The sequence below is a fragment of the Jatropha curcas genome, chromosome 1 (assembly GCF_041381405.1).
Source record: "Jatropha curcas cultivar XTBG-Jc1 chromosome 1, XTBG_Jcur_1.0, whole genome shotgun sequence".
In the NCBI taxonomy this organism is placed as follows: Eukaryota; Viridiplantae; Streptophyta; class Magnoliopsida; order Malpighiales; family Euphorbiaceae; genus Jatropha; species Jatropha curcas.
Window position 1 is genome coordinate 4,941,492 of NC_143151.1, and position 23,243 is coordinate 4,964,734.

The window sequence follows — 23,243 nt, forward strand, 5'->3', positions numbered from 1 at the left end:
AGGCCTGCAGGGTCGTTGTCAACAACATGCGGGTAATGTTAGTGGTTCATTCGATTGGTTGTGCTAAGTGGATGGTGCAATTTTCTCTACCCTAGACTATGTGGACTTCGGGTTTGTTATTGAAAATGCTGAAGGTATATTTCAAAGAGCTGCATCCGAATTCTCGGAAGGTAATGGTTCGCCGGCAATTGTTGAGGCCCTTGCTTTGCGTCAAGTTTCTACCTCCTAACGTATGTGTTACTTCAGACTGTTAACAATTTGTCCAAGATTTGCTTAATCCTACTCTTGATTATTCTGAGTTAGGAGTTTTGATTTCTGATTGTAGACATTTTAGATTCTCGTGTTGATATTTCTGTGAAATGGGTTTATAGGCAAGCAACTTTGGCAACTCATACTCTAGCTAGAGCTTCCATTTTTCATTCTTGCTTTCAAGTTTGGGATGATATTCCCGTATATTTGCTGGACTATTATTGAGTTGAATGAAGCTTTTGGTTTCATAAAAAAAAAAGAAAAAAAAAAAAAGAAAACCTAGTGGGAAAAATAACCTTGGTTAAAGGGAAAAAGAATACAGTGCGTGTTTACTCCCTCTCATATTAGTTATAATATAACTCATATAGATCATGCCATGGAGATATCAAAATACATATTTAACTCTATTCAATTTCTTCATATTCAAGAAGAACTACTTCTTGCAAATAAAATTTATAAAAATGCTTATATTTAGTCATATGACTAAGATACATTAACGTCCTTATTACACTAAGATATGATACTTCAGGACCAATAAGTTCTTCATAATTTTTCAAAGTTGAAAAATGGTCATTTTTTTATCAAGTGACCTTAAAGCCATTGGGATTCACATAAAATCATTTTAATAACTTAGTCATATATGTGGATTCATAGACACAATTTCATTTATGAAATGCTCGATCTTCAGGCTAGCACAAAATTTTATATTCTCAATATCTTTCATGTCAAACTCTTCGTTTAAAAAACTATGATCTTTGGAAACTCTTTAGGAGTTCCAATAATGTTCATGAACCAAATATTGATAAATTCATATTCAAAATCTCTTTATAAAAAAAAATTCATGAACATATATTAATATCACTATAATATTCTTTCAACAAATATTCATTAATCAAGAGATCACCTTACTCATGATAGTATATAAAGCAAATATCAAAAGTATGAAAGCATATGATTTTCAACAAAAGAATATAATAAATGCAATATAATCATAAAATAATATAATATTTTCTCAGCCATAAATATTATTAAGACGATTATACTGTATGTATTGAGATTTCTTTATTCCATATAGAAATCTTGAATATATTTCTCGGGGCCTTGATTTACTTGCTTCAATCATTTTTTCAATATTTCATAGATATCATTATCCACTAATTCATATAGAGCTCTATAATATTAGTTGAATAAATTTCTCAAGAATTTACCTTTATGCTTCAAGCAATTAGAATCCTTTAGGAATTTTCATATAGGGGTATTTATCCTCATAATCAATGACAATTCTTTGCATTGTGCAAAAAGTTTGCTTTATATCTCATGACCCCATTTCAATTTCGTATAAATACATATTTGTATTTTAGTGGCTTGACATCTCTTGATGCCCATATTAAAATTTCAAAATTTACTTTTCAAGTAAATCAAATGCCATATACGTCGTTCTATTTTGGCCAATCAATTTTATGTTTATATTCTCTAATAGACTATATGCTCAAGATTCTCATCATTTTTCACAATTTCAAGTGCTATATTTACCGTCGAAGTTTATTTTATATTGGTTCTATACTTGTCCTGACATGACATAATTTATAGAGATCTCACAATTTTTATTGATTTAGGTACCTAAGTTTCTTCGGGAAACTTATTAGTCATGTCAAGGAACTTCTTCCACAATTTGCTCTTCTAGAGCTTGACCATCTTGCATATTTGCTCCTTCCCTTTTTTAGGATTTTTTTCCTTGGAACCGATTAGTCTACCACGCTTCTAGCATGCCTTAGACTCATTAGTATAGGTAGTTTGTCTTTCAGGGATTTTAATTATAATATGAGCATTTGCAGTTAGTATGTGAGATTTAGTTATCTCCTTTTTTTATCAGTAAATATATATCTGACAACTAATTTGTAATATTCTGCAAATGAATTATCTTTTAAATTTTTAAAACTGCCTTGTATGAGGATCAAAATATAATAACTAATTTCTTTTCAACTAATTTGTTCTTCTAGCTGCTTATTTTCTCGCCCTAATGTTTGGATCCATAATAATGAGCAAATTTGACATATATAACTTTCTTATTTAAAAGTTCTAAATATTTAATCATAGATCATAACCGACATCTATTTTTAACCTCCTTCTGAGGACTCATTTTAATGTGTTGTGCTGGAGCAATTGGAACATATACTGCATATTTAAAAATTTCTTAATAGGTAATGTTTAGTTCCTGATCCAAAACCAATTATAAAGGGAAGAACTTATAATAACTTATTTGACTTGATGCGAGTAGGTGCTATTTAATAGCATGTCCCTCCAAAAATAGGGAGCTTCATTCTTATAATAATCCTTGCAATTAATTGCAATTATTTAACAAATGATCATACTAAATCATTTTGAGTATAAATAAAAGGAACAATGGATTGCCTTATAATTATTTCAATTAACACATGTCATAATAATTAAATGCCGATGTGTAAATTCATCATCATTCTCAAGATAAATTGTCGTAATAGCATAATCTGAAAATTATATCCTTCATCAAATTATTTGCGCAAATAATCATACAAACTTCTAGTTGCATGTTGATACTAATCTTTGCAAATTTTATGTGCAAGTTAATAATAATCATATAACTATCTTTTGGATACATCTACAAAATATCTAACTAATCCACATGATGGATGAATTGATCAATAATTTTCCTTTAATATTCCAGAAAATGCAAGTAGTTTAACTTGAGCTTTACTTGGTAATTGCTCAATAATTAATTTACTTTGAGAAAAAATTAAGCATGAATAATTCAATAGATTTGAAAAAATTTCTAGTTCTTCAATAAATATCCATATAAGGATTAAATTTTCTTTTTCCGCATCATCATTGATCGAGATGGTCCAACAAATCATGTCAAATAATGAAGTACTTGGATTTGCAAACTTCTGATTTACAATCATATTTATTTCAATTATTATCTCTATATGATATCTATTTTGATGAATATATTTAGAATGACACATTATGCATAAAATTCATTCCTCTAGATAGTAATACTTACTCTTCCGGAGCTTTTAAATATTCTTCTACTACCAAAGCCAAATTTATCTTTCAATATTTTGGTGTACAATAACCAATATCTATATATACCACATTTATTTTATCACTTTTGATGGTAAAATTTATTCTTAATTACTCACGTGACTGCCATAATTGCCAAGGAAATGATTTCAACTATGATCTCATTAATATTGTCAATGACAAGTATATCTTTGATAAGTATATTATTGCATTCCCTAAAGGTAAGCATGGCCAAATTACGGTTCCGGGAACCGGAACCTTCAGTTCGAACCGGTCCGGAACTGTAACCGGAACCGGTGAGAACCGGAACAGGGACGAACCGGAACCGAAACCGAAAAATTCCGATTCGGTTCCGGTTCCAGAAAATTAGGAACCAGAACCGGCGGTTCTAGAGAACCGGTCGGAACCGGACTGGAACCGCCGGTTCTCCGGCCGGTTAGAACCGCCGGTTCGAACCGACGGTTCTAGCCTTTATAACCCAGAAATTGACAATTCTCAAAAGAAAATCACCACCAATGGGCCCCATTCTGCCGCTAATGGATTAAGCAAAGTGGGTTAGTCAGAAAAATAAAAATCTATACCCTAGTGGGACCCCCTCTTGGCCTACCTTTCTCCTCCTTTCCTTATCTCTTCTTCTAAATTCTAATTCATTGTTTCCTTTCAGTGCGCCTAAAACGTCTGTCAGTTTGTGTTTTTTTTTTTTTTTTTTTTTTTTTTTGAAATCTCTTAATTACCCTATTACAACAGCTATAAATGGCTAGTTTCAAGGGTATTTTTGAAAAAATAATTTTTTGAATTTATTATAAATACTTTATTTCATTTACAAATTCATTAAAAAAATCTTTAAAAATAAATTATGTTCAAACTTTTTTGAACAAAAAATAAATTCAGTTGAAGAATTTTTTTTAAAAAAATAATTATATTCACGTCTCTAAAAAAATAAATTTAATTGAAGAATTTTTTTATTTTTTAGGTGTATTTTTTTAAATAACTTTCACAAATTTATTAAATTTTGAAAATCGGTCTTCAAAATTTAAAATTTAAAATTATGCGATTCGCCGGAAAATCGATCGGAACCGTCGGTTTTGTCACCGGACCGGAACCGGAACCGGACCTTTTCGGTTCGGTTCCGGTTCCAGTTTTTTTGGAACCGGAACCGGCGGTTCCGGAACCGTGGCCACCCTTACCTAAAGGGAATGCATCAGATCTAGTTGGGTAGACATTGCTACACCCATATATATATATTATTACATTCACTTCAGAGAATGGAGCAGAATCCAATTCGATGGCCTTATAATGTTTATTGAGATCTCTTTATTTTGCTCTGTGACATCCTACTGAATCGAGTCGTTACATTTAGCAAGTCGAGTTGAGTCGGAACGAACCAGAACCCAGTTTGAGCCATAAAAATTAAATAAATCAAAGACTTGGACTTAATTGAATGAAACATAAAGATGTAGACTCAATTGAAATAAAAGTATAAGGATTATGACCTAATTGAAATAAAGTATAAAGTTTAGGTATTAAATGGTAAAATATTGAAAATTTAGGTACTATTTGGTAATTTTTTAACATACTAGAAGATATATTTGGAGGTTACCCGAAAATTCCATTCACTTAACCTTCTCCATCTTCTCCTTTGTCTTCTTCCTTCACTTTACCTTCTCCATCTTCTCCTAAATCTTCCTCCATTTTCTACCTTAATATTCAACCTTTCAAACATTAAATTCAACCTATAACTCTATCCATGTAAGTTGAATTTCATAATTTAGTGAGATTTTGGATGATTAGTAAGATGTTATTATGTATAGGAGAGGTGAGCTCAAAGTGAGAAGAAAAAGGAAGCTATGAAGAAGGTTTAAAGTTTTTTGGTTGAAGGTTTGATATCTCTTTTAGTTTAACAAATTTTCTTCAATGAGAATATGTGTAGTGTGATGATAGTGATAAGATATATTGCTGAATGTTGAGTAATAGGTTTGAGAATGTTGATTAAGCATGGGATGCATTGAATAAATGAATTGGATATTGATTTCATGCTGAAACAGGTTTATTGAAAAACTGATCAGTAACTTCAACCTGAATTTGAACCTATTTACCGATGGAATTAGGAAGTGGTATAGAAGAGTTATTTGTTCCTTTATGTCTTAGCTGTCTATGAGCTTTGGAATCACCTAAATTGGAGTTATAAATTGAAAGATATGCCCAAAAAAGTACAAACTATGCAGGTTGGAAATCAAAATCTGAGCGGACTGGAAGGTGCTACTTTAGCTCAATATTTGACTACTTTACCAACATATTTTAGAGAGGTGGTAGAAGACATATTTGTACCCTAATGTGTTAGCTAACCTTAGAATTTAGAATCACCTAAATTGGCCTTATAAATTGAGAGATATGACCAAAATGGTACAAACTGTGCATGATAAAAACCAACAAATAGGCAGACTGGAAGTTGCTACTTTAATTCAATCTTTGACTACTTTACCAATATATTTCAGAGGTGATAGAAGACATATTTGTACCCTAATGTGTTAGCTAGCCATAGACTTTAGAACGACCTAAATTGGACTTAAAAAGAAAGAGTTATGCTAGAATTTGTAAAACATGTACAGGCTGCCCTGGCAGATTTTAAGGCTACATTAGAAATGCTGTTGGAATGCATATGTAGATTCATTCAGCCTAAGATTAGTAATTAAATTAAAATCAAAAATTTCCTTAATCCGAATATTCTAAATTAAGATACATAAATATTAGTAAGAGTTGCGTCGTGGGTGCAACAGTTAGATTAATTTCATGCACGTTCCTTTACAAGTTATCAATTGTTTGCATTATTACTCATTTGATATTAGTTGTAGTTGTTTACGAAATCCTTTTAAAGTATGAAACAGGTTAGCTACATATAGAATGAGATAGCATACAGGTAAACAATATGGTTTATGCATTTTATGAATAATATAGATAATATGCTCCACTAAGGTTAGGTAAAAACCACGTAGATAAGGCTATGTCGCGACATAGGATAGCAGATCTGCGTCTCATACAGTTTAGTACTCAGGCTACAGGCCGTTGAGTGGATATGATTTATATACGGGTCATAGAAGCCTAGCCATACAGTATTCATCCAGTTTCATACAGTCGTTCTTATCACTTCGGTTTCACTGTAACTTTATGGAGCCATACAATTATAAAATTGTGTTATTTATAAATTATACGATGTTTAATAAAAATTGCATAATTCATATAGCATAATGAACAGCAGGTAAGACCATGAAAGTATAATGACATGTGTGCTTACATGCTTATTTATTTAATTCTTATGAAGTTAAGATATCCACTAAGCTTTATTTGCTCAGCGGGTTACCTGTTTTAACTCGCAGGTTTTGGTCTGGACCGTAGAGAGTCATCTTTACAACTGTTGTCGTTCATCTTTTGAAGACCCAGTCTTTAGGGTAACTACTCATTTTGATATTTTGGTTCTGTGGCATGTAAGTTGGGCCCATTTCATTTTGGAAAATAGTGTGATGTCTTGTATATATTAAATAAATGTCTGTATATAAATGATGCATAAAGCAACAGCATGACATAATATTTAGCATACAGGATGATATCAGCATGACGGGACATAGGTTCAACCAGATTGTAGCGTCTCAGCTCAGTTCATTTGGGTTCACGGATGGACTGAGAAGGAATGTTACATGCTTAATGATAAAAATGATATAAAATAAATCCAAAACATATCTTAAAATATCGTCTCGGTATTACTACTTCGGAAACATATTCAAGGCATAAATATCATTGATAAATTTAGATTAAGAGCTTAATATAGACTCCAAACATAATAACAATAATATTTTAATTATATTTAAGAAATAAAGCAATTCTCAAAATTTATAGCACATAAATTATATATCCTAATATATAGCAATAGCTTTAATACTGAAAATTGGAATAATTTAATAACTTACAGTTTTATGAGTTTTGCAATGGTAAATTGCATCTATTACGGTGAGCTTTTGATTGCCATATATTCTTAGCACCAATTTTATTTTATTTAAATCCTTAAATTTCTTCCTTGATTGTAGCTCCAAGACCCATTAAATCTAAACGTATTCTAAATCTAGCATTCATGATTTTTTTTTTTTTTTTTTTTTGCCGATAATATTAAAGGCTATAAAATTTAAGATCTATAAGATTTAACAAAGTAAAATAATTATAGTAAATAATAAGATCATAATCAAAAATTTAATTATAAGAGTATTGAATTAATTGTCAAAATTCCATCAGCATCATTTTCACATAAAAGCTCAACGATGAAGATAAATAAAGCAAATAAGAAAATAAAAAAACATAAATCATTATCACTGTTATACGTACGTTTTAAGACTAAAGCAATTACAAAAAATAACAAGCTTGTAAGCACCTTGAGAATATTGCACTATTTTCATGAATAAACCATGTAATGATTAATTAAAAATTAATCTTAGTAGAAGGAAAAAAAAAATTCTACAGCAATCAATGATAAATAGGACGAACTAGCAACACTTTATCACAGTATAGCTTATAATATTTTAGAGAGGATTAAACATAAGTTGCTAGCATAATAAAATAATATCACCATTACATACAAAAGAAATAACCATTATGTATTAATCCATCAAGCCAATAACTAGCTCCACTGGAGATTAACCATGGCTAATAATGCTAGTTAAAGAATAACGGAAAGATGTAGAACTGGTCCAACTAGTTCTGATTCGGTTTCCAAATTATGGGCCCCAATAGTTATCAACAGGTCCAGTCTGCATCAGTTTTGAACTTGTTTTTATGATTTTGCAACTGGATCTAATTACATGTTCTTAGAACGTTTGGTCCACTTCATTTCGCCTCTTGTAAAAATAAAAAAGTCCACAAATGAGACAAAGAAGTGGAAGGAGAGGCACCAAAGCCTCGCAGAAAGAAGATGGCTTATAACATCCCTTTGAAGGTTAAGTACAGACATTAGAAGAGGATGAGGATGTATGATTGACTAACCGGTGCTGAATTTTATTTTTTTAATTTTTATAAATTAAGAAAAAAACATTAGAAATCATATCTTTATACATTTAATTTAACTAAATCAAAAATGGACCAACTGCCCAACATCCACCACCAATCTTTTTAATTTATTTTACTCCTTCCTTTTCCTCTTTAATTCTCAATAATAAGAAGACATTAGACATTTTCAAAACAAAAAAAAAAAAAAAAAAAAGCCGTATAGGTGTAAATGATCTGTTCAGCAACAATAAAGAATATAATGCATATGTCACACTTTAGGTGCAAAAAAAAATTAATTAAAAGGTTTATTTTTGTGTATTTCAGCTCAAACTTTGTTTTTATGCTTCCTCATAATGCTCTTTTGACAGTAAGGTGAAGGATCTTTTTTTTTTTTTTTTTTTCCAAGTCAGCAGACAAAGATGACTTCCATCTATCAAAAGAAGTTGAACTTACTTATTGATGCCCTAAATTTCTTTTTATTTTCTATTGTTGTTTTTTTTTTTCTTAAAGCTACTTTCATGATTTTGTGAAGTATATTTTCTTATTGACTTGACTTTATTGTTTATATATTACTTCAAAAATAATATTAAAATGTGGTACATCCATCAAGTCATGCAAATCACAGTCGATAAGAGTAATATACACTAGCTGAAAGTTTCCTTTTCTTTTTATCAATTAGACAAAGGGATAATCCTTTCGTCAATTTAATAATTTCAAATTTAAATTGATAGATCCCTAAACTTTTGAAATTAGCATAAATATATAATCCCTTCCCTTTGCAGCTTAGTTTCTGATTCCTACTTAATATCTCTTAATTTGATAGTTTTAGAGATGACTTCGGTGACCCTATTTCAAGATCATCTTCGGTAATAGTTATTCATGTAGTGTAATGCTTTAGTTTAATAAAAAAACACTAACTTTATTATTTATAGTGTTCGATGGCAATAATATTTATACTAGTATTTAGAATTTGATGGAGCTGATTATGAAATCTCTTTTACATTTGTTATATAATTGACAACTATTAAAACAATTAACTATGATAAAAATAGCTAATTTTACCGACCAAGCAAAACTTATTGATATACACTTATTCATATGCTTGATGATCCAACATTAATTAAAAACAATTTTCCATTAGTGTTGATAAAACAAATATCATCTTATTAGGACAATTGTTTTTCCATGACTTACTGTGATGAAAAGAACTAAAGTGATGATCAACTTTGAAAAATTTGCCCTACAAAAAGGTTGCTTTCATGGTTTTGCTTTTCCTTAACAGGGCACTAACATCTTTCAGAGCAAGTTACTAGTGGACACATATCTAACCTTCATTCATTCATTCAATCATTCACAAACTACCAATTATAACATATGGACTTTCATTTACCAAGTTGACAACTTGTCTTCTATACTCAATTACATCTCTTGACATGTGTTTGTCTTATTGAAGCTTAATTTCATTTAATATTATTGCATGGTAAAATATATCTCCAAGTAAATTAAAAATTAAATATGAATGTCAATCAAATGTAGTCTGATTGATTTTCTCACTTACGTGAAGAGTGAAAAGAATTAACTTCAAGTCCTCTAGACTATAAGTATTTTCATTAATTTGATGAGTCTAGGAGAGAAGTAATCATATTGTGTAACCGGCGATATTATTTCAATCTATGGACGGAGCTATAGCCCCCCACAAAATAAAATAAAAAAACAAATTTTTAATGTAAAAAGAATTTTGAAAAAAATAATATTTAAATTTTATTACTCATAATTAAGTAAAATTATTTTTTGACCCTCCCTAATTGTTTGGACAGGGTCCGCTACCGCCATCCAACCTCCAATGAATAAAAAAAAAAAAATCAACCAACCAATATAATATAGTGCAATATATAATTCCTAAGATGATGAAATAAGTTAGTGACTATGGAAAATTCCTGACAACCTTTTTGTTAAATGATATATGAATTATTCAATAGATAGAGAATAAAAGTGGGGAAAGGGAAATCAGAACTATCAAAATTTGCTGAAAAAAATTAAAGAGAATAAAAGGGAGAAATGATGGTTCCAATAGCTGATGACAGTTGAAGCCATTGCCATTCAAAATGTTGGTTTTTTCTTTATCACTTTAGGCCTAGCAGAAATTACTAATATATGTTTTGAGTTTCAGACTCTATGCCATGTTAAATCTAGACATTAAGAAAATTTATTAATCAAATCAAATTAATAATTTATTTGATAATTAGGTTATAAAAAGTCTACCTTCCTCATTATATGTTATAAATTTTTCTTATATTTATAAGACGTAGGCATATTTTAACATGAACCAAAAATTGAACATAGAGAAAATACCGTATCGAGTAAATACGTAGCACATATTTGACAAGATAAAGTAGATTTTATAAACATTTAATATCTAGGCAATTGCCGACTAAATAAGAAGTACATGCACCTTATACGCATTTCATGTAGTGCTTCCTGTTCTATTTTATTGTTGAATCTTCTATTCTTAAGGCCAAATTACAATAAAAATATTTACTTTTACTATTTTTTTAATTTCTTAACCGTAACATATATATTAATGGTTCGTCTTTCAACAAATAAAAAAATAACTAAACTTTTTATAAGCATAAACTGCTATTGTACTCCTCTCGTCCCATTTTGTTTGCATGGCGCATATTAAGAATTTAATCAATAAAAGTTATTTTGTCTTTTTTTACCCTTAACTTATTAAGATATTAATAAAAATCCTTCACTTAATTGAATCATAAAGATTATCACAAGATTTCTTCACAATATTTTAAAACATTTAAAAAATGAATAACAACTAAACAAAATGTTAGCGGATGAAGTATTATTTAATTGGCCTAAACATGAGGTTTTCTAATGAGAAATGTTGTTCTAATATGAAAGTCATTAATTAATTAATTAATTAATTATATATATGGGCTTAACACAAAACAATCTGTTGAGAGAATAAAATTCACTCAAATCACAAAATATAATTATATCTCTCTCTTCCTTCTCCACTTTTAAGGAAATGGTTTTGGGTCAGTCAAAGTAAGGTATGATTGAAAGAACTGAAAATTTTTGCATGCACAACAAAAGAATTTGAGCCACCATGGAACATTATGACCTAGATTCTTTCATTTCATCGCCAAACAGGAATCATTTCTTTCCTTGTTCAACTCTTTGACACCACCAAGAATTTTGTGCCTTACCCTTCAAAACAATCATGATTGAAGCAAATTGTTTCAAACAATATATATCAATGGATATGAATTCTAACCCATTTGAATTTGTTCTTAAATTTATTTTTCTTTCAAAAATCATATATTTAATTAGATTATTATATCAACAGAAAAAAAAATATTTTTTAAACTAATTAATAATTGAATTAGTGAAAATAGATTATATTATTAACTGAATTTTATATGTAAGGTCAGAAGTTTGAATCAAGTCCGAACTTGAAAATATTTGTAAAAAAGAAAAAAGATAGTTTTTTTTTTTTCAATCTTTTGTGCTATTTATAAGTTTTGTTTTTCCAATACTAAACAAGCAAATCAATGAGGAATCCTAATTTGTTAGGTAACTTAAAAATCCATGAAAAGGACTTCTCAATCAAAACTAATCTCCTCTTTTTCTTCTTTAGAATCCACTTTTTTACAATACCCTTTTAGTTTTAACCATGCTCACATGGGATTGAGCTCATGCAATCATCACATTTAAAGAAAAAGGATTCAAAAGACAACTTTGATCACATGTATTTGGAATCTAATCTCAAATTATTTTTCTTTTTTCTTTTTTAATTTTCTTGAAAATTCACACAAATATACATACAAAAAGACACCAACTTCTTCATGAAGTAAATCAATTCCAAATTTATATTGATAGAGACTAGAGTATATGCTCATTCAATCATTTTTATTCACACAATTTCTTTAATTAATTTGGTAGATAATTAAGAATATTCTTTCATTTCTTTTCTTTTTTTTTTTTCCTCTCTACTCACCGACACATGTTGTTCCTTATTCACTGAATTACACTATTAAAATTAATTTAATTTTAAAAATATGTTATATAATATAGACAAAGAAATTAAAATATTGAAATTGACTTAACTTGTCATTCATTCAATTTCTAATTTGATCAATTTGACCAGACACCAACTACATGTTCATGTATGTGTGTTTATAAAGTTAAAAGAAAATTTGGAACTAGTGAAATGATTATTGGTCATGAAATTACTATAACCAATATGATTTTTATAAAAGTGCTTTTGTTTTTCATTTTGTTCCCAACCTTTTCCCATCCTTTATGGAAGTTTCTTGTATCTTTCGCACACAAAAAGGAGAAAAAATAAATATGTAAGATGTTATGTTGGCTTTGGCATGTGGCATATCATGATCTACATCACATACTATGTAGATTATGTGCATATATACTTCCCACATCATGATTCTTGCACGTGCTAGTACTAATAGGGCCACATGCACGTGTACACAAAAAGGACTTGTAATTGCTAACCTCTTTGTGCTACTTTTATATGCATGATCAAGCCAATATGTGCTTTTTTTTAAAGTAAATTATTCAAATAATCATGATTTTTTCCCCATAGAACTTTGACTAATGAGTAGGTTTTTACTTGATTTTTTCTGCTATTTTATTTTATTAATTAACATCTAATTACAGTTTAGATGATAATCAGTAAAATTAAATAAATTTATCTATATACTTGGTATATTTTTTACGAAAAATCTCATCACATTTTTAATAATTGCTAATTTACGCTAAGTGAAATTCATTTGTTCCAAACAAGGATTAATATCAAATAAATGTTTAATTATATTCATCGATTAATCAAATGAAATATTTCAAAATATAATGGAAACCAAACTCCAAATGAGAGACAAATGCATTATTTTCCTTTAATTAAACAAAAGGGAGAAGGAAGGATAGGGTAAAAGAAAATTTCCACTTCCCTGCCCAGCCCTGCCCCTACGTTGTGTTTTCTAGCTATATGCTAAAGTGCGCAAGAGAGCCAAAATACACTAAATGGTCAAGGGTGTAGAGGGGATATCTTGACACCTATTTGTAGTTGTAGGAAAGTCATCATGATCTTAAAGATTAGGGCAATTCAACCAACTATTAAAAGTTCAAGTGAAAGAGGAGTTATTTTTTGGCATGAAAGGTCCAATGCTTATGGCTCCACCACCTTTGGGCAGGAAAGTTGGAGGAAAATGCTAGGAGTAGTCTTAACATTTGCTCATTTCATCTTCCTCATAGCTTCCCTTCCGCCCCCGAAACAATAGGACAACTAACCCTCCAAAAAACAGGACAGCAGGAAACTCGTAGAGATATACTAAAATACAACATACACCCTCACTAGAGTCTTATTTATTAAAATATAATATTAAAAACTATCTATTGGCCCTAAAAGGGTAGTGCAGTGCAAGAATCATCCTCTGAAAGCTCATAAGGAGTTAAGGACAACTAATAAGGACACCTAAGATAAGGGCAGGCGTGTTCGCAGGTTCATATACTAAATAATTGGTAACTGACAAAACCAAATTAGTTTTTTCAAATAAAATAAATTTCAAAAAAAAAAAAAAAAAAAGAAAAGAAAAAAGTGCTTGAAATTAAGAGGGACCCATTTGTCACCTCAATAGCACAAACACAGTAAGGATTGTAATTCTATATTTGTGGTGGGTAGTGTAATGTAAGGAAGATAGGACATGTCTAGCAGAATAGTGTTAAAAGAATTTGTATTTGGTTTGAATTTTTAAGCCAAAGAGATGGTGATGGTTCTGTTGTTTCTGTTCTTCTCTCTGCTCTCTGCTCTGCAGATTCAAGTTGTTATGTTGAATACTAATACCAATTTTGTGATAGGGATTGATAAGGTTCATGTAGAAAGGAATTTGTTATATATCATATTTTCATATACAAGCAATCAACTATTCATATTAATAATTCTTTCTTTCGAAACATCTTTTTATGATTGGAGTGCATCAAACTCTTCTTAAACGACAGTAGATTTTTTTTTTATCTGGGACTAGCAGTCATGAACATGCACATACAAATACAAACTGTTAATCACTCAAATCTTTAATTTATTTATTATACAATATCTTAATCATGGATTTTTGTAATTTATTTATGTAAATCCTGTTTGCTTAAGAGTAAGTAGACTAACAAGGGAAGTGCGACTTTCCAAAAGCGCATGGATTGCTTTTTTTTTTTTTTTTTTTTATGTTTTTAATGTCAATTAAGAATCTTCCAGATTATGAATACTTTTGTTCATTCAAAATCATAGAGTCTATCAAATTCTATTACCGTTATAGTGTTTGAAATAATTAATAAGTGTCCAAACCATTCAATGGGTGGTGGTTAAATGTCACAAAGGCTAAACGCTAAACCCCCATAGTGTAAAAGCAAAAACCTCTATTCACTATCAGGACACGGTACAAACTCCTTAACAAAATCAGAGAACACCAGAAACTTCTGCCACTGTTTCACTGTCTCCCCAAAAATATATAATCATTCATCAACCCCCCAACCTTCTTAATTGCACTTCTATCTTTTTGTAAGAAAACACATTTCCAATTTTCTTTATGCTCAAGTCCAAACTAGTACTTAATATTTATTTAAAAATTTTTACATAGAATATATATTAATAAAATATATACGCAACTTCGTAAATCCAAAACTTACGAGAAAATACTATTATATTAATAAAAAATTAAGAAAGCAAAACATAACAGTAATCCACCAACCAACCAACCAACCAACTTCCTTCCTTTCCTTCTCCCTACTCTATTTCATTATTTACACTTAATAGGCTTTTTTTTTCCCCACTTCTATTAATTAAGTAAATAACTCCTCAAAACACTTCAATTCACCTCACATTATAGAGCAGGCATTTGGGTTCTCATCATTAAACTTCATGTGCACTGGATAACCCGGGACTTGTCCATGCCCATACCCGTACCCGTACTCATACACAGGCTGAGGAGCCGGTCCCATATACCCGTTTCCATATACAGGCACAGGAACAGGTACAGGTTGACCCATGTACCCGTTCCCATAGACAGGCATAGGTTGACTCATGTAACCATACCCATAACCCGGTCCAAATCCATATCCAGGTACATACTCCATTCTATTCCCTTCCATTTTGGCTGCAGCATCACCGCCGCCGCCCCCGCCACCATTCCCATCACCGCCGCCGCCGCCGCCTTTCTTCTTCTTCCCGCTTCCGTCGCCGGCATTCTCGCCACCTTTATCCCCTCCATTGGCTTCCTTTTCCTTCTCCTTCTTTGGTGGAACGATCTCAACTGGTCTCTTCAGTCTCTCCTTCAAAGCCTCTGTCAACCCCTTAACGTCCATGGTCCCTTTGACTGTCACCGTTTCCTTCTGCCTGTCAAGTGTCATCTCCTGCACACCTGTAGTGCAATAACGCCGTTAATGTTTAAACTCCAGCACAGAACAAACGCCGTTAACGGAAATTGCGAGAGATGATAAACTAACCTTTGGTCTTACAGACAATCCTTTGAATCTTCTCGATGCAACCCAAGCAGTGGAATGCCACCTTGATTACCGCCGTCGTCACCGGTGGCTATCAACATAAAAAAATAAATAAATAACAAATAAAAAATATTTTTGTTAAAATACGCCTCTCTCTCTCTCTCTCTCTCTCTCTCCCACTTGACTCTACTGTTACCAACTGAAAATAAATTTGCAATAAATACCTATGACGAGACTCCTGATTTGAAATTGGAACTGAAAGGCAATTAACTAGTATAACATGCAAAGACACGCGCATTTTAAAGGATCAACTGCTAAAATGCGCCATACTGAGAAAAAACCATAAAGAAAAATGAAAGGCCATTAATGGTTTTTGTTCTATACTCCTACCTCTTTCGGTTTCTTGTTATCGGCGTCTGGTTTCTTGTCATTGGATTTCTTGTTATCTTCTTTCTTGTTGTCTTCTTTCTTGCTGTTGTTGTTACTGTTGTTAGCGTCTTCTTTCTTGGGCTGAGGAGAGATAAGCTCAACCTTCTTCTTGGTTTTTTTGTGGAGAATATCTCGAATCTGAGAAGGATTCACTTTTCCTGTAACAGTTAATTTGTTTGATTCTGTATCTGCTTTGACGGTCTCCACACCTAATACCAAAGAAGAAACAAAACCCAATACCCATTTAACCAATCAAAGAAAACCCAGAAAATGAACTACTTCTGTTGGACTAAATAAAAGAAAAAACAAGTGAAGGTTTTACCTTCTAACTTGCGAGCCGATTTAATGACCTTAGATGCACAGCCTTCACAATGCATTTCGATCTTAAGAACCACAGGCATCGGATTCTTCCCGTCCTTCTTGTCTCCACCGCCACCTCCTCCTTCCTTTTTCTGTACTTCAACATGCTTCTCTCCTCCTTCATTGCAGTTGTCATTGCCGTGGTCATGGTTATGGTTGTTCTTCTTCTGCAACAACAAAAAAAAATACCCTTCAGAATTCGAAAACGCATTCATTAAATTCCAAGCAGGAAATAAGAAAAAAAGGGAAAGCAAAACCCTTTTTTCTTCGATTTTATCTTGTTCTCACCTTGCCCATTCCGAACTTGTGTGAGATTACAGAGAGCCAGAGACAAAAGAGGGAGAACGGTTTTTACTTTTAAAAATCAGTGAGAAACTGAGAAACAGGGGAGGAGTTACAAAAGAGTGCGGTGCGGGGGTATTTATTTACAGAGGCTGAGGGAGAAAGAGAAAGTAAGGAGTAGGCAGTTGTGTATATGATGATTATAATGGGAGTCATTTATGATGATGATGATACAGCTATGATGTATGTATATAAATGTATTATAAGGGGTATTGGGTGGTTTCCTGCAATGGGGTTGGTTCGTTGCTACAATACAGGATACGGATGAGGATGTGGATGTGAGGTGAAATAATGATACGGAAATATGGAAGTTATGTCGTATTGCTAAACGCGGTAGAGGGTTTCCTCAGACGGCAAAAGGAAACCACGGCTGTGCAATTTCCTGGCGGATGGGTTTGGGCCTTTTGGGTATTGAATGAATCCCTTAACTGGCTTTTTTGGCTCTCTCTCTCTCTCTCGTCTGTATTTGCATTTATGTGTTGAATAATTTGGTGTTGTTTACGATCTTGAGATTTTACCCAAAATTTTTTAGTTATTCTGCTTTTTATTTTTTAAATAATTAATGACAATTAATAGTACCCGTCCATTATATTTTTTAATTTTTAAAATTTGTATTAATGCCTCCGTTCCATAATATTTATTATATTTGAAAAAATAGTTCATTCTAAAATACTTATCACATTTGTGATTTTAAGGAGTAATATATATTTTTTATATTTACCCTTTGTACGTAAACAATAATTATTACTTCAATTTAATGATTTTTTTCAGATAATTTATATTAAATTAAGAATAATATAGTTAATTTATTCAATAATTTATTGAAATTCAGACAAATTTAATAGTTTTCTCGAGGAACATGAAATTTCAAATGTAATAAGTATTATGGAACAAATGTAATATTAGTTATTAATTATGTGTCAAAGAAGAGTTAAATGTTTTGCATATCCAATTGTAAATAACAACGAAAATTAAATCAGAATCAGTCAACTATAATGAAGAAAAACAAAGAACCCAAAGAGCAGACGGTTTTGGGCCTTTTGCAAAGGATGTGGCTGTTCTCTTACTCTTGTGTTGTCTCTCCCTCTACCGGAGAGGTTAAAAAGAATTGTTATTGTAAGTTTGTAACCACTAACACATTGTTTTTTCACAGTTTTAATGTCATATTTATACGCCTCGGTTTATTTGTGATTAAAAAAATAATTAATTTCTCTAAATTATAATAAAAAGTTCATTAATTTTATTAAATTGCCTCTTATCTCATATCATGAATAATTATATGTTTAATACATATAAGGGTAAAACTGAAAAAAAAGAATCATTATTTACTCTTTAATACTCTCAAAACCATTTATATGTATGGATGGAAAGAGTAGTAACTATTAGGAGATTAAACGAGTATTTCATATACTTCTATTCTCAAAATTTAATATTGATAATAATTAATTAAAAATTTTTAAATTATTTTATATTTAAGTTATTTTTAAATAACTAAAAACTAATAAAAAAGTAAGAGTTACTAGACCATTTTTTTTTATACATGGGAGACTCGTTAGACCGAAATAACATTGTCTATTGCGCAGCAATAATAGCCCTCTTCTTTCAATAATAATATTCATCAAATTTATAATACTTTTGTGGTCGCTCCTTATATTTTTTATTAGATGTAAAAAGACCAATGAAACTCGTCTAATTGACAAAATTACTATACTAGTTAACCGCTACTAAAATTATTAATAATATTCGATAGTTTTAAAGACATTAATTGTTAAAAAAAAAAAAGTAAAGAAAAAAAAAACACGGCTTTTACTATTGTGCAGACTATAACTATTCTATATTAATACAAAATCCTCATTTTATTGACACGTGTCTATAGATACCTATTGCAATAAGTTATTCAAATTATTGCTCCATTCTTTATATATGAATTTCCTAACTTTATCCTCTCTTTCTCAACATCTATCTTCTATCCTATTACATATTATATTATAAAAAATATATCTAATGCTGAATATAAAATATCTTAAAAAAATTAGAATTCGAATTTCATGTACATAAAAATTTTCCTTCTAGTGTTATAATTTTTTTTTTCAAAATTAAAATTATTGTTTATCATCGGGATTATGTATATAAAATATTATATAAGAGCAGTTTTACAAATACAAAAATAAGTAAATTATTACATGCATGAATTTAATTTTAATTAAGAAACTTGTAAAAATATATTAATTATAAATTCTATATTCCAATTTACAAATTGAAGGTTATAAATTCATGATATATGGACACATTTACATCGTATAAATTCTAAACTAAACAAATTTTATTCAAAAGCTATATATGAGTTGAGTATATAAAATTTTATTTTTAAAAAAATGTAAAATAGAATTTAGAACGAAAATAAGATTAATCAAGTTGAAACCTAAAGATTAATAACGTTTAAAGTAATTATTATTATATATATATATAATAAATATAGAATATGGATTATTTTTAAAAAATGTAAATGAATTTAAGATAAAATTGATTAGTTAAACTACAAATTAAAAGTAATAAGGTACAATTTCTATAATTTGATATTATAAAAGAGTAGAGATTTACAAGTCAAGCATTGGAGTTATATAATTTAATTTTTTAACTAAAAAATATTATCCAAAAAAATAAGGAAACATAATTTAAATTACATGATACATGATAAATATTTTAATAATAAGAAAATAAAATTTATAATTATTTATTAAAACTTTAAATAATTTATTTGAGTAAATGAATCCGAAGTATTAGACAATTATTTAGCACTGAATTTTTATGTTCTATAGAATTATAGTTGTGTTGAAAATAGTATTTTTTTTTTAATTTACACAATTAAATAGTTATTTATATTTTAATAATAAAAAACTAAATTCTCTATTTTTAATAATTCATTCTATAGATAACAAGTCAGTCATTTACTTAATTTTAAATCTTATGATTTATCTCTAACTAGTTTAATCTAACGGTGAAAAATGGAATTTTACCAAAAAATAAAAATAAAAACAAAAGCTACAATTTGATATATGGAATAAAATGGAATTTATAAAGTCATTCAAAATTGTCCATTATTGAATATTTACACCAAGAATTAGACAAACGAAAGCAAATTTTTTCTTGAAATCTGAAATTTTTTACGATAATAATAAAGAAATAAAAATTATTTTGTTATGCAGTGTAAATCATTTTTTCATTTGTCCTTATTATGAATGAAAAAGCAATTGGAATCTTTTTTAATTGCTCATCTCACTCATAACACAAATCACAAATGTTTAAAATTACCATTGTAGAACATGATTTTAACGGTAAAATTGATCAGATGTAAGACTAGATTTTATAAAATTTATGGATTTAAAAAATATTTTTTAGAATCAAATTAAATAGCTAAGAGGTTTGAGTGGAAAGTAGAAATACTTCAAGCTCTTTAAGTAAAATGTGGAGCGTTCGATATTTATAAATGGAGAAAATTTATGCAAGAGCGTTTTCCTCTTATGGTATTTCAATATTTATATTTTAATTCTAATTTTAAACATATATAAGTATCTAATTTATATTAAGACCCCAATGTAAAAAATTAGTTAATAAATTTATCTAATAACTCTATAAAATTTTTTATAGTATCCATAAAATATCAAAGAACTATCCTCAAAATGTTTTAGAAATGTCTTAGAAGTGTCTGAAATAAAAAATATTGAAATATATTTCTTAAAGTATTCGACACATGTTCGAACGTGTTTAAAAGGTGTCGATATCTAACTCGGTTACATTATAAGTACGTTCGAATTGATGTATTCATGCTTCCTCTATTCTATGTTATTTGTCCTATTTAATTTTACCTCTAATTCTCTATTTCAATTTTGTTATGATATTTGTACAATGTTCTTAAAAAAAAAAAAAAAAAAAACCTTTTCAAGTAGACTATTGCATACCATATTTAGCTTTTGTTTAATAAAATTTTGCTATGTCTCTCAAAAATAAATAGTCCATATACATAAAGTCCTTAACTTGCTGAAAATCTCCAAGCTCAAGTTGTCGTCTGTCGTGCTCTGGCTATTTGTCGTTTCAGGAAAGCAAAATTGAAGACAATATATATATATATATTTTTTTGAGTATAAGAGAAGTAATTCAAATTTAAATTTATTATCAGGTCATACATATATTTACCATTAGATTATATTTTAGCGTGTAAAAATAGTCATTTTAAAGAGAAGACCTAATGAAATTAGTCTATAATATGAGCTCCTCTTTTTATTAATAGAATAGGATTGGACTTGGGAGAATACACTATTAATATCAATTTGGATTAGTTTAAGCTAATCCATATAAGAAGGAAATTCCCTCGCGACGAAAAACAAAATGAAAAAAAGGAAGTATTCTAAGGCCATATTTGTTTTCAATAATATCCCCAAAGAAATACTTTTTTATTTTTTTATATTTTATAAAAATCAACCAATGTAAAATATTTTCTGGTAAAGGAAAAAAATGGGGGTGCCTTTATTTACAGAAAATAGTTTTCTTAGAAAATGATAACATTATTTTAATTTAACTTCATAAATATTATTCATAATTTTCATAATTAAAAAAAAATATATTATAAAATAAATTTAGAATTTTTTATATGAAAATTTTTAAATTTTTGTTATTGATTATTTATAATAATATTATTGTTTTTTATCATTTTGTAAAATTTTTTAAAAATAAAGGATATAATATATTTGTAATAATAAGATTAATTATTTATTAAAGTATAATATAAATTTTAATGTTATTTAGATATTTTATTTTTTCAATGAAAATATTTCATAGAAAAATTAGTTATAGATATAATAATTTAAATTATGAAAATATAATTTTTTTAAAAATGAAAAATATGTGTTTTGTTATGAAGGAAACTGGAAAATAACTTATAGCTGCTTTCCCAAATCTTAGTTAAAAATGAAAAATATGTGTTTTGTTATGAAGGAAACTGGAAAATAACTTATAGCTGCTTTCCCAAATCTTAGTTAAATTTTGAAGAATTGGAAAGTTGTTTTTTAGTTTTCTAAATAGAAAACTGACTGATTTGAGTAAAAAAATTATGTTTTTCAGTTTTTTTAAAAAATTTTTCTAAAAACCTACTCTAGTTTTCTATAAATGAACACACCTGAGGCATTTTAATGAAAAATATTTTCCTTTTACAAGTAAATAAAACATTTCTCTAAAATTAACAAACTTACTGTAACCTTATAAAAATACATTTTATATTAATCCATTGATCACTGCTAATCGGTGTACGTCATTGGCATTGCTGTGCTAACTACCATTATTGGTCGCAACTACCTTAATTTATTATTTTATGCATTTTTCTTACATCGCTGCAGGTCATATGAAATTTTTATAATTTTAAATATTTTTATATATTCTTATAATTTTAATTTTAATATATTTTGACTAATTTTCTATTTACAATTAAATAATAGAAAATAAGTTTTTTAAAAAATATATTCCAATGAAAAAAATATTTTTATAAAATAACAGAGCCTAAATATTATACTATGTATAATTTCTATATTGAGATGTAATATAATAAATCAATTAAAATAATTATAATAATTTAAAAAAAAATAATTACAACTATTTTAGTTATTAATAATTATAATTCATTGATCTTACAAAAATCAATAAAATATTGGGGTAGTCAGGCAAATGTCATATATAAGGTTTAGTTTTTAGTAAATATCATAAAATATCAAATATTAAGAAACTAACACATTTGGTCAAAATTAAAATGAAAATACCCAAAGTAACTTCAAACAACATAAAACTAATAGATTTGGTTAAAAGGAAAACGCTGGAAAAAAAAAAAAGAAAATAGTAAAAAAAAAGAAAACACTGAAAAAAAAAGGAGACGTTGAAAAGAAAAAGGAAACGCTAAAAAAAAAATAGAAAAAGCTAAAAAAAAAAAGAAAAGGGGAAACACCGAAAAAAAAGGAAACCTTCAAAAAAAAAAAAAGGGACACCAAGAAACACGAATTCTGTAAGAGCAAATCTTTATACAACTCATGTGATTCAACAACAAGGATGATGATGGGCAACAACAACTACAATAACAGTAAATACGATATATATGGTGTATATATTGTATTATTAAATACAATATATGTATACATTGTATCATTACATATTGTAAAATCAATTAAATACGGAATATATATATATACACCAATTAATACATCAGATCA

At 28.9% G+C, this 23,243-nt stretch overlaps 1 protein-coding gene across 1 annotated transcript; it reads right to left on the reverse strand.

The window, feature by feature from the left end:
* Positions 1-15,044: 15,044 nt before the first annotated feature.
* On the reverse strand, positions 15,045-17,148 carry LOC105628034 (uncharacterized). The gene is made up of 5 exons (XM_012209335.4): positions 16,939-17,148; positions 16,613-16,817; positions 16,252-16,499; positions 15,865-15,952; positions 15,045-15,779 (listed from the first exon to the last, which is right to left on the reverse strand). Exons 1-5 carry the CDS (start codon positions 16,945-16,947, stop codon positions 15,238-15,240), a joined length of 1,092 nt encoding a protein of 363 aa, XP_012064725.1. The 5' UTR covers positions 16,948-17,148; the 3' UTR covers positions 15,045-15,237.
* Positions 17,149-23,243: the final 6,095 nt, after the last annotated feature.